The sequence below is a fragment of the Rhopilema esculentum genome, chromosome 20 (assembly GCF_057945365.1).
Source record: "Rhopilema esculentum isolate cy_ngs chromosome 20, ASM5794536v1, whole genome shotgun sequence".
Classification (NCBI taxonomy): Eukaryota; Metazoa; Cnidaria; class Scyphozoa; order Rhizostomeae; family Rhizostomatidae; genus Rhopilema; species Rhopilema esculentum.
This window is the reverse complement of record NC_142834.1, coordinates 7,664,928-7,678,675: the sequence shown is the minus strand read 5'-3', so window position 1 is coordinate 7,678,675 and position 13,748 is coordinate 7,664,928. Positions and strand designations below refer to the sequence as shown.

At 34.8% G+C, this 13,748-nt stretch overlaps 3 protein-coding genes across 4 annotated transcripts in view; 1 reads left to right on the top strand and 2 right to left on the bottom strand.

Moving 5' to 3' along the window:
* Positions 1-3,830, bottom strand: part of LOC135687750 (AP-3 complex subunit beta-1) — a 21,335-nt gene extending 17,505 nt beyond the window's left edge. Inside the window, exons 1-5 of the mRNA XM_065204389.2 lie at positions 3,675-3,830; positions 2,243-2,318; positions 1,824-1,898; positions 833-928; positions 147-242 (exon numbers count right to left, since the gene is read on the bottom strand). Coding sequence (XP_065060461.2) covers positions 147-242; positions 833-928; positions 1,824-1,898; positions 2,243-2,318; positions 3,675-3,781 — 450 coding nt within the window. The 5' untranslated portion in view covers positions 3,782-3,830. The remainder of the gene's footprint in view (positions 1-146; positions 243-832; positions 929-1,823; positions 1,899-2,242; positions 2,319-3,674) is intronic.
* On the top strand, positions 3,831-13,748 carry LOC135687753 (HAUS augmin-like complex subunit 1). 2 transcript variants are annotated; one of them, XM_065204393.2, is made up of 10 exons: positions 3,839-3,939; positions 4,643-4,707; positions 5,168-5,342; positions 5,658-5,790; positions 5,920-6,054; positions 6,290-6,413; positions 6,809-6,874; positions 7,481-7,552; positions 7,706-7,753; positions 8,056-13,748. In XM_065204393.2, exons 2-10 carry the CDS (start codon positions 4,669-4,671, stop codon positions 8,104-8,106), a joined length of 843 nt encoding a protein of 280 aa, XP_065060465.2. In that variant the 5' UTR covers positions 3,839-3,939; positions 4,643-4,668; the 3' UTR covers positions 8,107-13,748. The 2 variants fall into 2 exon arrangements, with proteins under 2 accessions (XP_065060466.2, XP_065060465.2); XM_065204394.2 differs by lacking the exon at positions 4,643-4,707 and having other exon boundaries at positions 3,831-3,939.
* LOC135687752 (uncharacterized) lies at positions 11,414-13,683 on the bottom strand. Its single transcript, XM_089114643.1, has one exon. The coding sequence runs from the start codon at positions 13,681-13,683 to the stop codon at positions 12,484-12,486; it is 1,200 nt and encodes a 399-aa protein (XP_088970769.1). The 3' UTR covers positions 11,414-12,483.

Here is a 13,748-nt window from a genome sequence, read left to right as displayed (position 1 = left end):
GGATTAATAACAAGACACTTTCATTTCAAGAAGTGGATAAAGATTGTGCATCAATGGCATAGACAGGTAAATGTTGAGAGGGGTGTAATATAAGCATGGTTTCTGGTAAAAACTTTCAAAATAAGTGATAAAATTGTAAACATTACCTCTTTTAAGCATATCATCATTATTGGGCAAATCACAGGAACTCTGATGCTTGATAAAACTCTCAATGCACTTGCTCTGATAAGCTGGTTGGGGTCCTAAAAATGTTCTCTTTTTTAGAATCAATAACAAGAAAAATTTAATACGGGAAGTTCAATTTGATAGAAGCTTTAAGAAAATGCTTTTTAATCAAGTGAAGCAACTACCAAGCCTTGGCAATTCATTATTTCAAGGGGCAACATCATAAACAACTGGAAATGTTGTGATGGGCTCTTATTTGTAATATGTATGAGCTTAGTTACAATTTACATAATAACTCAGCAAGAAAACATTTGACTATCCTGTGCACAGGATATAAAAAGCATACATTGTACTGAAAGCAGTGTGGTAGGATGGAGTGCACTATTTACATTTCTTTATTCCCATTGGCTTAATGGGTGGATGCGACCCTTTCAATGTTCAATTTCCCTTTTTACTTCTCTAATATGTTTAAACTAAGAACTCATTTTCAGCTGAGTCATCTGAGGGCTGTCTGCGAGCCGGGAAAGAGCCCGGAGTGGCTACCACGGCTCCTGCTATTCAGTACCAACCTTTACTTATACACAGAAATTAGGAAAGACTTTTTATCTAAAAATGGCTATAAGAAATCCACTGGAAAAAATTTCTAAGATCAAGCAACTCAATTCACCTTCAAGGCACGTTGAAAAGTACTGATTGATAGCAATGCAAGATCTTGTTGTTCTTCAGCATATCTTACCAAGTACACATACACAAGTTTCTTGACCTAGAAATAATAGTACTAGCTTACAGTCATTAAAGAAAGATAATTAGCTTTCAATTGGAATGAAATGCCAATTACATTTCTTATACTCATGATTAGCTTAAAAGCCAATATTGGTGGGTGAAAGTGAGCACACCAGCCCTTGCCAGTGTGGGTCAAACAGCTTTTTCCAGGAAATTTTATGCTCACACCCCTCTGAATGCTAGAAAACAGCCTTTTTCGGTTTGAAATTTGCTATGTCATTGGTTTTGCTCTTATTTGTGGCTGACTTCTCAGTCAACACCTGATCATCTGGGAAAGCAGCTGCTCCTTGCTTCCAGCTCACTGTGCTAGTCCTAATGAAGCATTTAATATATAAATATACATTAAAATATTCTACAACCACTGGCCTTCAATGCACTGAAAGAAAATTTGATGTTTATTAAGCTTTGCAATTAAACTATTATTTTGTGAGACTTTAGAAATATACACAAAAAGTTTGAAAATTCATGTAATTTTCTAGAAAAAACATCAAAAGATAGCCAGATCAATTTTTATTACAAAGGACAAAAGGGTTAGGTATTGACAATAGTACAGCTCATTGAAAAAAAATTATTTAGATTTGTTGTTTCCCTTGTAAACATATCAGCCGCTTTTAGAACTATAAGCAAGATTATCTTGACACTGAATTACAATATATGAAGACAGGCTTCACACTGAAAAATTTCAAAATAAAAAGTTTTATTCCATTGGCATTAGTCAGCTTTATATGCAAAATGAATACATAATCCCATTTCTTGAAGAACAGAAAGAATTAGGTTCTTTGCTGTTGCATCTCTCCAGCAACCCTGTAACAATCAACTTTTATAAAAAAACTCAAATTTCTGTAATGAACTAAATGACTTAAACTTGAATGTACCTCAATATTCTTGGATACAACATTTTTCACAACAGCAGGAAACAATTCAGACACATCTTTTCCTTGTGCCATCATCTGTAAATCAATAAAACTTTCCATCAAATAATCACAAAATGGTAATATGCTATAAATTTTTATTGAAATATACTTTTGTCTAAGCCATAAAAGGGAGACATATGCAAATGTAAAATATTAAACACATTTCATCTTTACAAAAGAAGATTTTTGCCTGAAAAAAGAAGTTCAATGGAAACAAGATTATATATATGCAGGCATACCAAGTTATATCTAAAGGCTACAGTTGCATAAAGTGTGAAACTCAGAGTAGCAACTTAGAAGTGTCTTGTTCTATACACCAAATAGCATGTACAGCTCTGGTAAACAATAACTTTCCATTAGCTTAGATTAAAAAGTATTACCCCAATGATCCTTCGCATTGCGTCAAGTTTTGGACCATCTTTACTGTTGTCAAGCATTTCTCGAAGATCATCATGCCTGTCATCACAAAAAGTATATATAAAACATTCAAAAGATTCCATTAAATTGTAATGTTGGATGTTATTTCATTGGCAATCAAATATGAAGGAAACTGCTAATTATACCAGGTCTTTTCATTTCACATGAGCAATCACTTGCGGTCACATCAGCACTCATGCAAACCCAATGCAAAGCAGTAAATTTTGAGGAATAAATATATCTTCAATTAATAAACTTCTAGTCATCTTTCAAGATCCAAGCAAGTGACTAAACAATACAAAGCTGGTATATCAAAACACAGGAAATATAAGTAAGCTGAAATAACCACATCTCAATGAAAAATGCATTTTCATCATCATTTTTAGAGCGATCATTTGCCCAAGAGAAATTATGCAAGGGCTGGGTTACTTCAACAAATAGCTGGATATTTCTTACGAAAAGGCCTGCTATTTATACAAATATAACATACAAGAACCTTATTTGAAAGAAAGCAAGTCATTAGCCTAATCAAGTGATTTGTTTATTTACAGAAAAAAAATTGCTAAAAACATCATTACAAAACTTGGTTAGACCCCTCTTGTAGTCATCAGGTTTCTAGGTCATGACCAGACTGGAAACTTTGTTGTCCAATATAATACTGTCCGTGCACACATCTGTGTGCTTTTGCATATTGGCCGAGTAGGTAATAACATTTAACATTATTAACTATATAAATTACCAAGAATGTATGATTTCAGGCACACAGTCTCAAAGTAAACTTGTCTGTGCAAGTAGCAAAGTTTCCAGTCTAGGGTTAACGCAACCAGAAAAAGTGTCATACCATTAAAAAGGTTTCAATTTGAACTCCAATTGTGAATAAATCTCACAGTCAGCCAAGCATGTAATCATTTAAATATTCATGTACTGGACGGAGTGGATATATATCAGGTAGATAAATTACATTAAAATACAAAATAAATTTAAAAACAGTTTCAAACTACAGACTTCTGCATAACCCATTATGAAATCCTAAAAAATTCAACAAAAACATTATCTTTTGAAAGACTAGTCAACTATCATTTCTATCACAGTATCTTATACAAGTTTCCAATCCTAGGTCAGTTTAATTTGAGGGTTAGCCGGACATCACATTAACTCCCACCATACCGGATGGAAATCAAGGCCATACTTCCGGCGTATCTAGAGTACAAGGAGGCTTTAGTATATTGTTCAACTATGGACTCAATTTTTCCAATAAAATATTGGATGCGCAAGTACCATACTTCAAAAGAGTCAAGTCAACAAATTCAATTATCATGTGACCATAAACTACAATTCGAAAGCTTTTAACAATACATTCCTGAAAGGGATATCCTAGTTCGGTACATAACTTACTTTTTAAAATGACTAGCCAAAAATGCTGCGACTCCAGTTGCTTCAGGCTCTTCTTCGAAAACCTTTGATTGGGGCTTTTCTTGATTATACGAAACGTTGGAAGCCATTTTGATACTTGGAGGAAAAGCAGATTTTCTCCTTCACAGTTACCATATAATCGGAATTTTTATATCATAAACAACAAACAACAACAACAGAAAGAAATATGGTAATGGCGGGAAGTCATAAAAGTTTCCATAACAAGGATAATAATTAACAAGATTTGGTTAGTCTTTTTTCAGATATATTTAGACTATTACAAGATTTATCCTTTCTATATTTGTTTATTTTATTTTGATCTAATAAGATAGTATACCTAGTTATCTTGGCAGCATTCTCAAAGGCAAATGCGATGGCAGTCTTCCAGGTTAGCCTTATCTTAGGCTACCTCCAGATCCTTTGATTTTTCAAATCAGTTGCGCCCACACATTATTAAGATTCTGCCATAGATTCTGCGCACTATATTTGTTTATCTGGTCATGTTCCCCGCAAATATTCAACCATTTAAACTTCTGAATTCTGATAACAAGAAACAACATTTGTTATCTGCAAATTTCAAATTTATTTATTCAGTGCTGAAAACAAGCAGTCAACAGGGGCTGAAGCATATCAGCAGTTGTGGCATCTCAATATAACATTGTGACCATGAATGCACAGACTTTGTTGAGACAAATAGTTTTTCAGTTGTCATGTATAAAGATGCTTTTTGCAAAGTTTTAGACCAAAACATATTTTCATCCTAAAATGTTTGGATGGGCACAGACAGACAAAAATGCCGGGCAGGCGATGCCACTTTCCAATTTATTTTGTAATAAAACTCTTTTCCTATTTTTATCAATATGCATTCTATTGTATTGTTCCATATTATTGAGGAGATTAAAAGTTTAAATAGGTTCGTACATTTCTTTTTTGATTTACTTTTCTCACAGGGTTTTATGGACTGATTTTTACAACCATGGATGATGATTCAACCCTTCACAAACAATATGAGGAGGTGATTCATAAATGCCTTTATGATAAAATCTCATTTTATTTCATATAAACTGCAACTTTTTTCTCAATAAATGGACTCATTTTTGACATTTCAGTTTGTTGCTGACAATATTCAATTTGAGCAAAACAATTCTCATCTTGGTTTTTCTTTATTATATTATATTATATTATATTAATATTATATTATATTTTGGTGAACATATCTTGTTTATCTTTTTAACCCTTTGTTATGTTCATTTACCAATAGTTATTTGACTTTAAGGTTTATATGTTTGAAAATGGCTTTGAAAAAAGCAAACATTTAGTAAACTAAAGCTTTTTGTCTGACACTCTTCAGAGTTTAAAACGTCAGAACATAGACCGAAAACTCTACGCTAGGAAATTTAAATATACCTAGTTGTGGATCTAAATAGGCCATTTTCAAGTTTTGTACCACCAAAAGATTGTTTATATGTTTCTAGGTCTTGATTTGGCTTGAATCTGTTTTCCAAGAAAAGAAGATACCTCCATTTGAAATTAACAAACATACAATTGCAAAGATTCACAACTTCATGACTTTAAACAAAGAGATGGACAAAATAAGCAAAATAATTGCAGATGACCTGAAAAGAAAAGAACAAGAATATTCAATCAAAGGTAGATTTTGATATAGAGATCAAATGATGCATTTTGTAAAGAAGACTTTGTACTTTATTACCTCTATAAGATTTGTTCAGCAGAACTGTAACATCCAAAGGCTGCAGAACTTTAAGGAAAACATTAAGAAAAGCATGGCAGCTTGGCTTTAGGCAAACATTGTTAAAAGAACTTGCTAGAATTTTACTTGACCTGGTAGCCTTTTCTTTTACTTGTCACCAATTTAAAAATAAATCGATTTATTCCAATATTTCAGCATTCCAAAATTCCAATATTCTGTATTCTTCATTGCTTCCTTATTTCATTGTTTTGAAGCTGATAAGATAGATAAAGTATTAAGCGATGTTGGAATTACAGTGGACACCCTATCACAATCCGGAGTGAGAAATTTAACGATGTTGTCAGACCTTGCAGCATACCTCAAAATCAAGGATACCAGGGATCCAAGGTATGTTTCAATCAACCAACTTTGATTACTCGGAAGTGGAATTTTGAGATGATGTAATGCACTCCTTCCCTCCACTGTTATTTCGTTTGTTATTCAGTTTGAATGCTAACTTCCTATTTGCTTTTCTAGCTATGTTTTAGCTTTGGTTGACCTCTTGGGCTCAGCAGAAGAATCATCACATAAGCTGAAGCAGCATGAGTTAAAATTGCAACACATACAACAGGGTATCAAGGAAGCAATAAATAAAAAGGAATTATTAAAGGAGTATGATATGTAATTTACATAATTTTTTATTAGTCTCTATGCTTATTTATCTACCAATAGCTCACCTACAAATTGATAGGAGAGCTGTTTACTGCTCCTGCTTCAGAAGTTTTATGGCCAGACCTGGACTGAAATGAAAAATTGTTTATTTCTAGTCAAATGAAAATGCATACAAATTGTGAAAAGTATAAAAAACATATTTTAATTTTCTAATGGTCTATACTTGGTCCTACAGATTGTCTGAGTCACATGAACTGCAAATGGCTACTGAGCATCCTATCAATGAAAAAAGGAAAAAAGAAATGCAGTTTTTAAAAGGAAAGTCAGAAGAATACAAAGCATTCATTGGAGACATCCAGGTACTTTTCTTCACTTTTAACCTTTAACATGAAAAAACATGGGAATTTAAAACAATGGCTGGGGAATATTGAGATGTTTTGATGGTTTTTAAGGATATATTTCCACAAAGCTGATAACATGAATTATATTAAGATTGTGATAAAATTTATAAATATAAATAAATTAATATATAGATCTCAGATCTCAGTTCTACTTTTTGCCTAATTCATTGTCTGGTAATATGCTTTGCTCTACTGTTTGAACATGTAGTTAGAGAATATTCTGATAAACAGAGGCTTCAATTATTGCTAAAATCATTATTCATAAATGTGTTTGCTTTTGCCAATGAAAATAGCTCTAAGCTTAAGTGATATTAGTCTTTCTATCTTTTTTTCACTTTTTTGTACATTTTTAGGAAATAAATTCAAAGAATGGAGTTTCCAGTGACATTCATCATGATACCTTAAAACAAGTTCACCAGGTTCAGTAATTAACCTCATTGGTGCCATCTTCTTTCACACAAACATTCGCAGATGATTTTTACTGAATCCAAAAAGGCTGAAATTTTAATATTAGTGATGATACCTTCATTCTTTCTAGGGTACCTTCAGTGTTGCAATACATGTTCCAGATAGCACCTTTTTTTGCTTGAAGCTAAATGTACAAAATTTTGCAAAAATAACCAACAGCTAGAGGGTCAGAAAAATTAGGGGGTGCCCTAGCCTATTTCTTAACATCGAAACAAACACTATTTTGAAGTTGCTAATTCATATTTAATTCATATTTAATGTAAGGAAATCTTGTTTGGAATTTGAAAGTAAAGCAAAACCTTTATATGTCTTGAACTGCAGCACTTTTCCATTTTTTCCAATGGCTTTCTTTTAAAACACTCTGTAAAGAATAGTACATTACATTTAGAAATATTGTTCATGAAACAAAACTTTGTTCTGCCCATTAAAATGGGAAATGGAAACACATTTGCTATTTACTAGGGGCTTTTGGTATGTGCACCACATTAAACATCATGAAATTCTTTTTTTATCAAATGAACCATCTCAAGCTATATATTTAATTTTAATTTTCAAAGGAACTGACAGAAATTCAAGGACAAATCAATGCAATCAAGATCAGACTTTCGGAGTTTCACAGCCTGCCACCAGTGAGTACCTGACTTTGCTTTACAAAATTACATGAGATCCATTAAGACATGTTACTAAATGTTATTGGCAAAATATCTATCAGATGAGCTATTGATGAAACTGTATGAAGCGGTGATGAATCAGTTTTAACCATCTTCATTTTTTTATATCAGGATATGTCATTAGCAAGAGTAAAGATTGAAGAAGCAAGGCAGGAGCTAGTAAGTATCAAATATAACTCGTTGTTGTATGTTTTTAAAAAACATAAAAATGGGAATACAATTCGCTTTACTTTGATCCACTAGAATTTGATATGCTTCTAAAATAGTGAGAATGGAGAATCTTTCTTTAAAGACTGAGACTTGTGGTTTTTATGTTAATTATATAGAATGATTGTTAATTCAAAACTTAGTCGTGTTCTTATGAAGCCATATTAGTAATACTTTTGTGTCATTACCTGATGCTAAAATGCCTCCATTATATAAATTTTGTAAAACATGGCCTCTTCTCCTTTCTTTTCTAGCAAAAACTGGAAAGTGACCTCTATAATGACTTGGAATTGCTAAATTTATAGTATTTTTAGAGAAACACTCACACTTTTTGGAATGTTCTGTTGAAATATAGCTTGGTAACTGTATTCAACAATGCTAGATTGATCAAAGTTCATGTTTTCTGTACAAATTGCATTGTTTGGACAACTATACCGGTCTTGTGCTTGCGTTTTTCTAATTGGCCTATTTTGATCCACATCTGGGTATATATTTCTCATCATGTTCTTTTGGACCCTTATTCGGATGTTGTATGCTCTGAAGAGTGTCAGACAAAAAAGCTTTTGTGTTATAAAATGTTTGCTTTTTTCAAAGCCATTTTCAAGTTCTGTACTGCCAAAAAACTGTTCATAAATATTTAAAAGCTCCCTCTTTATTTTTAACTCAGACTACAAGAAAAGCAATTTAATCATCAACATACAGAAGTCAATTAATGTTAGTTCCAGATTGCCATCGTAGTTGTCTATAAGTAAGATAAACCTTAACCTTGCTATGCCCTTTTGCAATGATTTAATCCCGTTCCCCCAAGTTGTCTACTTCCTGCCAAAAATTAGGCTAAAATGCTTTCGCTGAAGAGTTGTATCTAAGATACCATGATATTCATATGTTTAACTGTTCTTTCAAGCATCCATGTATCGCTCCTAGGCCGTCTGATGACTAGGGCTATACCATGGCTATGATATTCTGTGTTGACTAAAGCATAGCTAAAATCGCATGTTTTTGCTGTGTCTATTTCAAACAGAGTGGCAATAAATGCTTCAAACAACTTCTTAGCATTCTTCGAGTAAGACAGCGTCTAGTTAGTGAATTAGGTTTATGACAGATTGGGAAGTTCTTTGGTTGTGTTGAGAAAGGAAATTAGAACCAAATAGAGCTGAATTTGATATTGGTAATCAACAAATGTTTATGATGAGATCAACAGTAGATATTTTTAGCAGCTTTAAACGCATGGCCACATGTATACTAAAACCAAAACACCATGCACCTGTTGATGTTGGCAGGCAAATGCAATTGGTTTTTAGGCTGAATTTCCAATTATCTGCTTTTTAGTATGTAAATTCCCATATCTTTTTTTCTTCACAAATGCAAGACAGCTTAAAAAGATTTCCATAGTGAAAATAGTGAGTGTTTTCTGAGCTCTGTGAAAAAAACGACTCACTTAAGTTGCCGGTGCACCTCAGTGGTAGAACTAAGCTTCTTGTCTCGGCTAATGTTACTTTCTTTTCAGTTTCTAGTAAAGATTATAAACACAGTTGCAACTAGAATCTAGGCAATAAACCTCTTATTGCATGTTAGAGCGCACGGAATCTTAACAGGATACAAACTGGCAGATTGCTAAGCATGCAGGGGAGGGGGTTGCAAAGGAGAAAGGCAGAAAAGTAGGAAGCAATAAGAAGAAAGTAGAAAGAGTGAAAGTTCAACAACATTTTGAGAATGGGAAGTGGATATTGAATAAAATGAGAATGTAAGGTACAGCGGATCACAAGACCAAGTTCTACAAACAGTTTAGATGCAAATGATTAAGCAAAGGTTTTTATGCGAAACTGATGGATTTCTGTAGTTTTATTTGCATTTATATTATATCCAAGATATTGTGAACAGATATGTGGCCACAAAATCGTATTGAATGTGAAACTCGGAGTAGCCACTTTCAACCGTCCTGCTCTATAGACCAACAACGTAAAATTCAGTTGAACAAATCATGATGATGAACAGTTGTCTTTGCACTGTTTTTTACAGATTATAAATTAAATTTGTGATTTCATAGCCTTGATCTTATCCTTAAAATATCTGGAAACTTCATAAGCACTTTAATAGTATAGTAAAACAGCTTATTACCATATCCATTAAATATTTTCCAGTACACCATAGGTTTTCGATAGTTTAGGAGTACTTTCCTATGCATTTCAAATGCGAATCATTTAGGGGATTTGTTTATCTGCAATCGCACATTCTAATAAACTACTGAGTTTTTTAGATTAGCAACGGTAACAGAACATCAAAAACATATCTCACTGCAATAAAAGTATCTGAAACCGCCTTGCTACCAAAATTCAAAGGAGAGGAGAAGAGGTTGAATATTTTTGCAGCACTGCCGTCAAGAAATGTGTGCATTGACCTCAGCTTTCTTGCCACAACGCATTTTCTCGGACGCCGTTACCTTTGCTACGCCAGCACCACACAGCTGTTAACAAAGCCGCGCTATTTGTTTCCTTGGTGACTACTCAGTTCTCAATACCATGCATTAGGAGGTCTGGTTTCGGAAACAACAACTGCAGTCTCTCCTAGCACTGTGCAAAACCTTCATGTGAGGCCAAAGAGAAGCTTCCCATTACCGCTGTTTTTCATTAGCTTCAGCACATGAAATTTTCACTCGACTGTGCTGAAACATTTACATAACATGGAATAAATTCCTATGCCGCCCGAACGAAACAGTTTTACAAAGCCTGATCTAGAATGTTTTACATTCGTGAAATATGCAGCTGTCGCGATCCTTACGATAAGGCAACTTAAAAACACACTAAATTGGGCCGAAAATTTTCTAGAGCTAATTGGTGACCAGTGCATCTGCGACAGAATTGCAAGGATTGGTACTTTAGACCGAAGCAGCTGCAAAATATTTCGTTGTAGCAAAGCCACTTAAAATTCCCTTTTAAGTATCCTTAATAGCACTATGCAATTATGTTTCTGTCCTTGGATAGCCCCTGACAAAAATATATGCAATGATGAGACAGATGCACCTTCCTCTATTGATTCTGCTAAGATATGTGCTGCGTACTGCCCAATTTAACCTTAATGCCTCCATTTGCCACATATGTTACGCAAAAGGTCAAGGGTGAAAAATTCATCGAAAATGTAAAATGTCGCACTTTGCCAATTCGCCGCCGAATTTTGCGAAGGAGCAATTTTTGTCGCCCTCCTTCAGCAAAAGGGTCTCATGTGCGCCTGGCTTCGCGCTATGACATTTCTTGGTTGCCTTATTAATACCCTGTTTAGTTAGAGCAATAGCATCAGGATCAGAGTAGCGATCGATGCCACTGATCAGCGAGCGATACTCAACAAAACCTCAAATATAGCTTAATAGCCGAACAGCAAGAAGACCTCTTGGCAGGGATAGCGGAGAGGGGGCGCGGAGGGTCAAAAGGGGTTGAGCCCCCTTGTTAATCCCGAAAATTGGCAAATTTTTACTTTTGCTACCGTTTTTCACAACATTTTGTACCATAGCCCCCTTGTTATTTTGATAGCACTACAATACTGCGGTCAGCTGTTTAGGATCGCAATGCTGAAACTGTCTTTAAAGCTGGCAGGATATAAATTCAGATAAAAACCATGTCCAAATTAAACCATTTTATTATACTGTATACACAAGAATAAAAAATAATAAATCTTGATATTCATGTTGACAGGGGCAGATCCAGAGCAAATTTAAAGGAGGGGCTGTCGGCAGTGAGGGCGCTGAAAAATTTTCAAAAATTGGTGACGAGAGTACGCTGTATACAACAATTTCAGATCCATTTTCAGAATAAACAACATAATTCGAATTAATCCTTGAAGCAAATTAAACTATCGGTCTTAGAACCTTTTTCACCTGACTCTTACTCTTCAAAAGAGGCGCATAATTTCCAAAAAAGGGGCGCCAGATTTGCTCCAACTCATTGAGAGAGGGGCAACCTGCCCCCAGTTGCCCCCCTTAAATCCACCACTGCATATTCAAGTGCACAGCATTCACAGGGAAGACAAGGCCTAATTCCTTCGATCATCGAAAAATACATCATGACAGAGGGGGCAAATACAAAGATCAGAAGGAGGAGAGTCAGATCAAATCTTTAGCATTTCGGAGAGAAACAGCATTTTTCGAGAATGTTGCGAAAAGGTTTTAGGTTTTCAAGACGTTGATCGAACAATTCCTTACCAAACACAAAATTAGCATAGCAGGCATTACGAGATATTAATTAAACAATTTGAAGTCATTTAATGAAAGAACCTTGATCGTTATTGAAGAAATGAAATAACTTGGCAGAGCCGTTTTTCGACAGGTCTTCCAGTACTGCACAAACAAATAATTAGGGAAATTGCTGCATAATTGCTTCAAAATGCGTATTCCTCAGCTGCCAGAGCGAAAAGATTACTTTTGCAGTGGTGCTTTAATCTCCAATAACCGCCTGTTTACTTATCAAGCAGAAATACCATGTGGCTTAGTTGATTTGAGGAAATAAGGTTTGAGGAGGCATTTGAAATTCCCCAAAAACAGGACCCAAAATAGCCTAAAAATTTTTCACAGAATCGCCATGACATGACCAAAATTTCCTATTTAAATAAAGTTGCTCACAGCGTTTTTCACAAGAAGCATGATCAATGTGGGGAAACTACAATTCTAAATAGAAATAAATTAATTTAAAGTCTCAAAAGACTGTGACTGGTTGCGGTGCTGCAACTGTCCATGCATCCTTTACTGAAGATGCTTTGCTCCAAACTGGAGAACCAGACCTAAGGGTTGATATTGAGCTTGAAGCAGCTGAGCCGATTCCAACATCCTGGGGGTCCTGAGTTGGGGTTATCATGCAGCGATCTGAAGCAGTTGACTGTTCAACTTCATACTGCCTTCTCCTTCTGTCCTGCCTTGTTGACAATGTATTCATAATAAAGTTGCAGCATGCCATAGAAGTTACCTGTCTCAACAATGTTGTATTTCTCATGATGCATACAAAAGGAAAAAGTGATGTTTCAATCCATGTTATGTAGGCAGATAAACGCTGTATGTAAATCTCAGTTTTTGAATTAAAAGTCACAACTGAGTCTGCAGTGATGAACAACAACTCTGGGTACCGAAGTAACAAAAAGCCACTGGCAAGTAAGGCATTTGTATAAGCAGATTTGAGGTAACAGCCAACAGGTATTCCATCAGGAGCTTGTATCAATGGTCCTACCATATTCCAACGCCCCTTGACCTTATTGAAAATCTTTACGAAACAAAAAACTATAATGGCTGCAGGAATCAAAATGAATATAGCACAGTGCATTACCAATAGACTGATTATAGATGCTGTATTCTCATCCAGTGTTTTATGATGGACTCTGCATTTCAAAAAGCCTTGGGAAAATTGAATGACCGTGTTTTCTTTGTTGAACCAATAGCTTAATGGCAATGAAAATACAACAGCAATGGTGAGTTGTAATAACTGACCCAATAGAATCTGCTTAGCAACAAGCTGATATTTGCTGTTTGAAATTGTCCGCCATCGATCAACAGCAATGGTTGCAAGGTTTGATACTGACATGAAATTTATCAATGAATAGCTAGATGCATTAACACAGCATAGATCTTGGCTTATACTTGTTAGTCTCCCAGTAAGGACAAGAGATGCCGGAAGCAAAGTAGAGAGGCATAGCAAGACATTCAAAACATTATGGATCATTAGCAAGAAATTGATTGATGTCTGTAGTCTACGGTCTGTGATGATTTTGCAAATAAGAAATCCATTGGTAACACTGGAAGTTATCAATATGAAAACAAGGAAAGCTGAATCAAAACCACTTATTCCTTTGGCATCAAGTAGTACATCTCTGCTGCTGCCAACGGTCAGGTTTGATGATGTTGCCATCTTCAATTTTCACTCAAGCTACATATTGGATGACATCTCACATTTCACAGCAGCGTCAACATCAC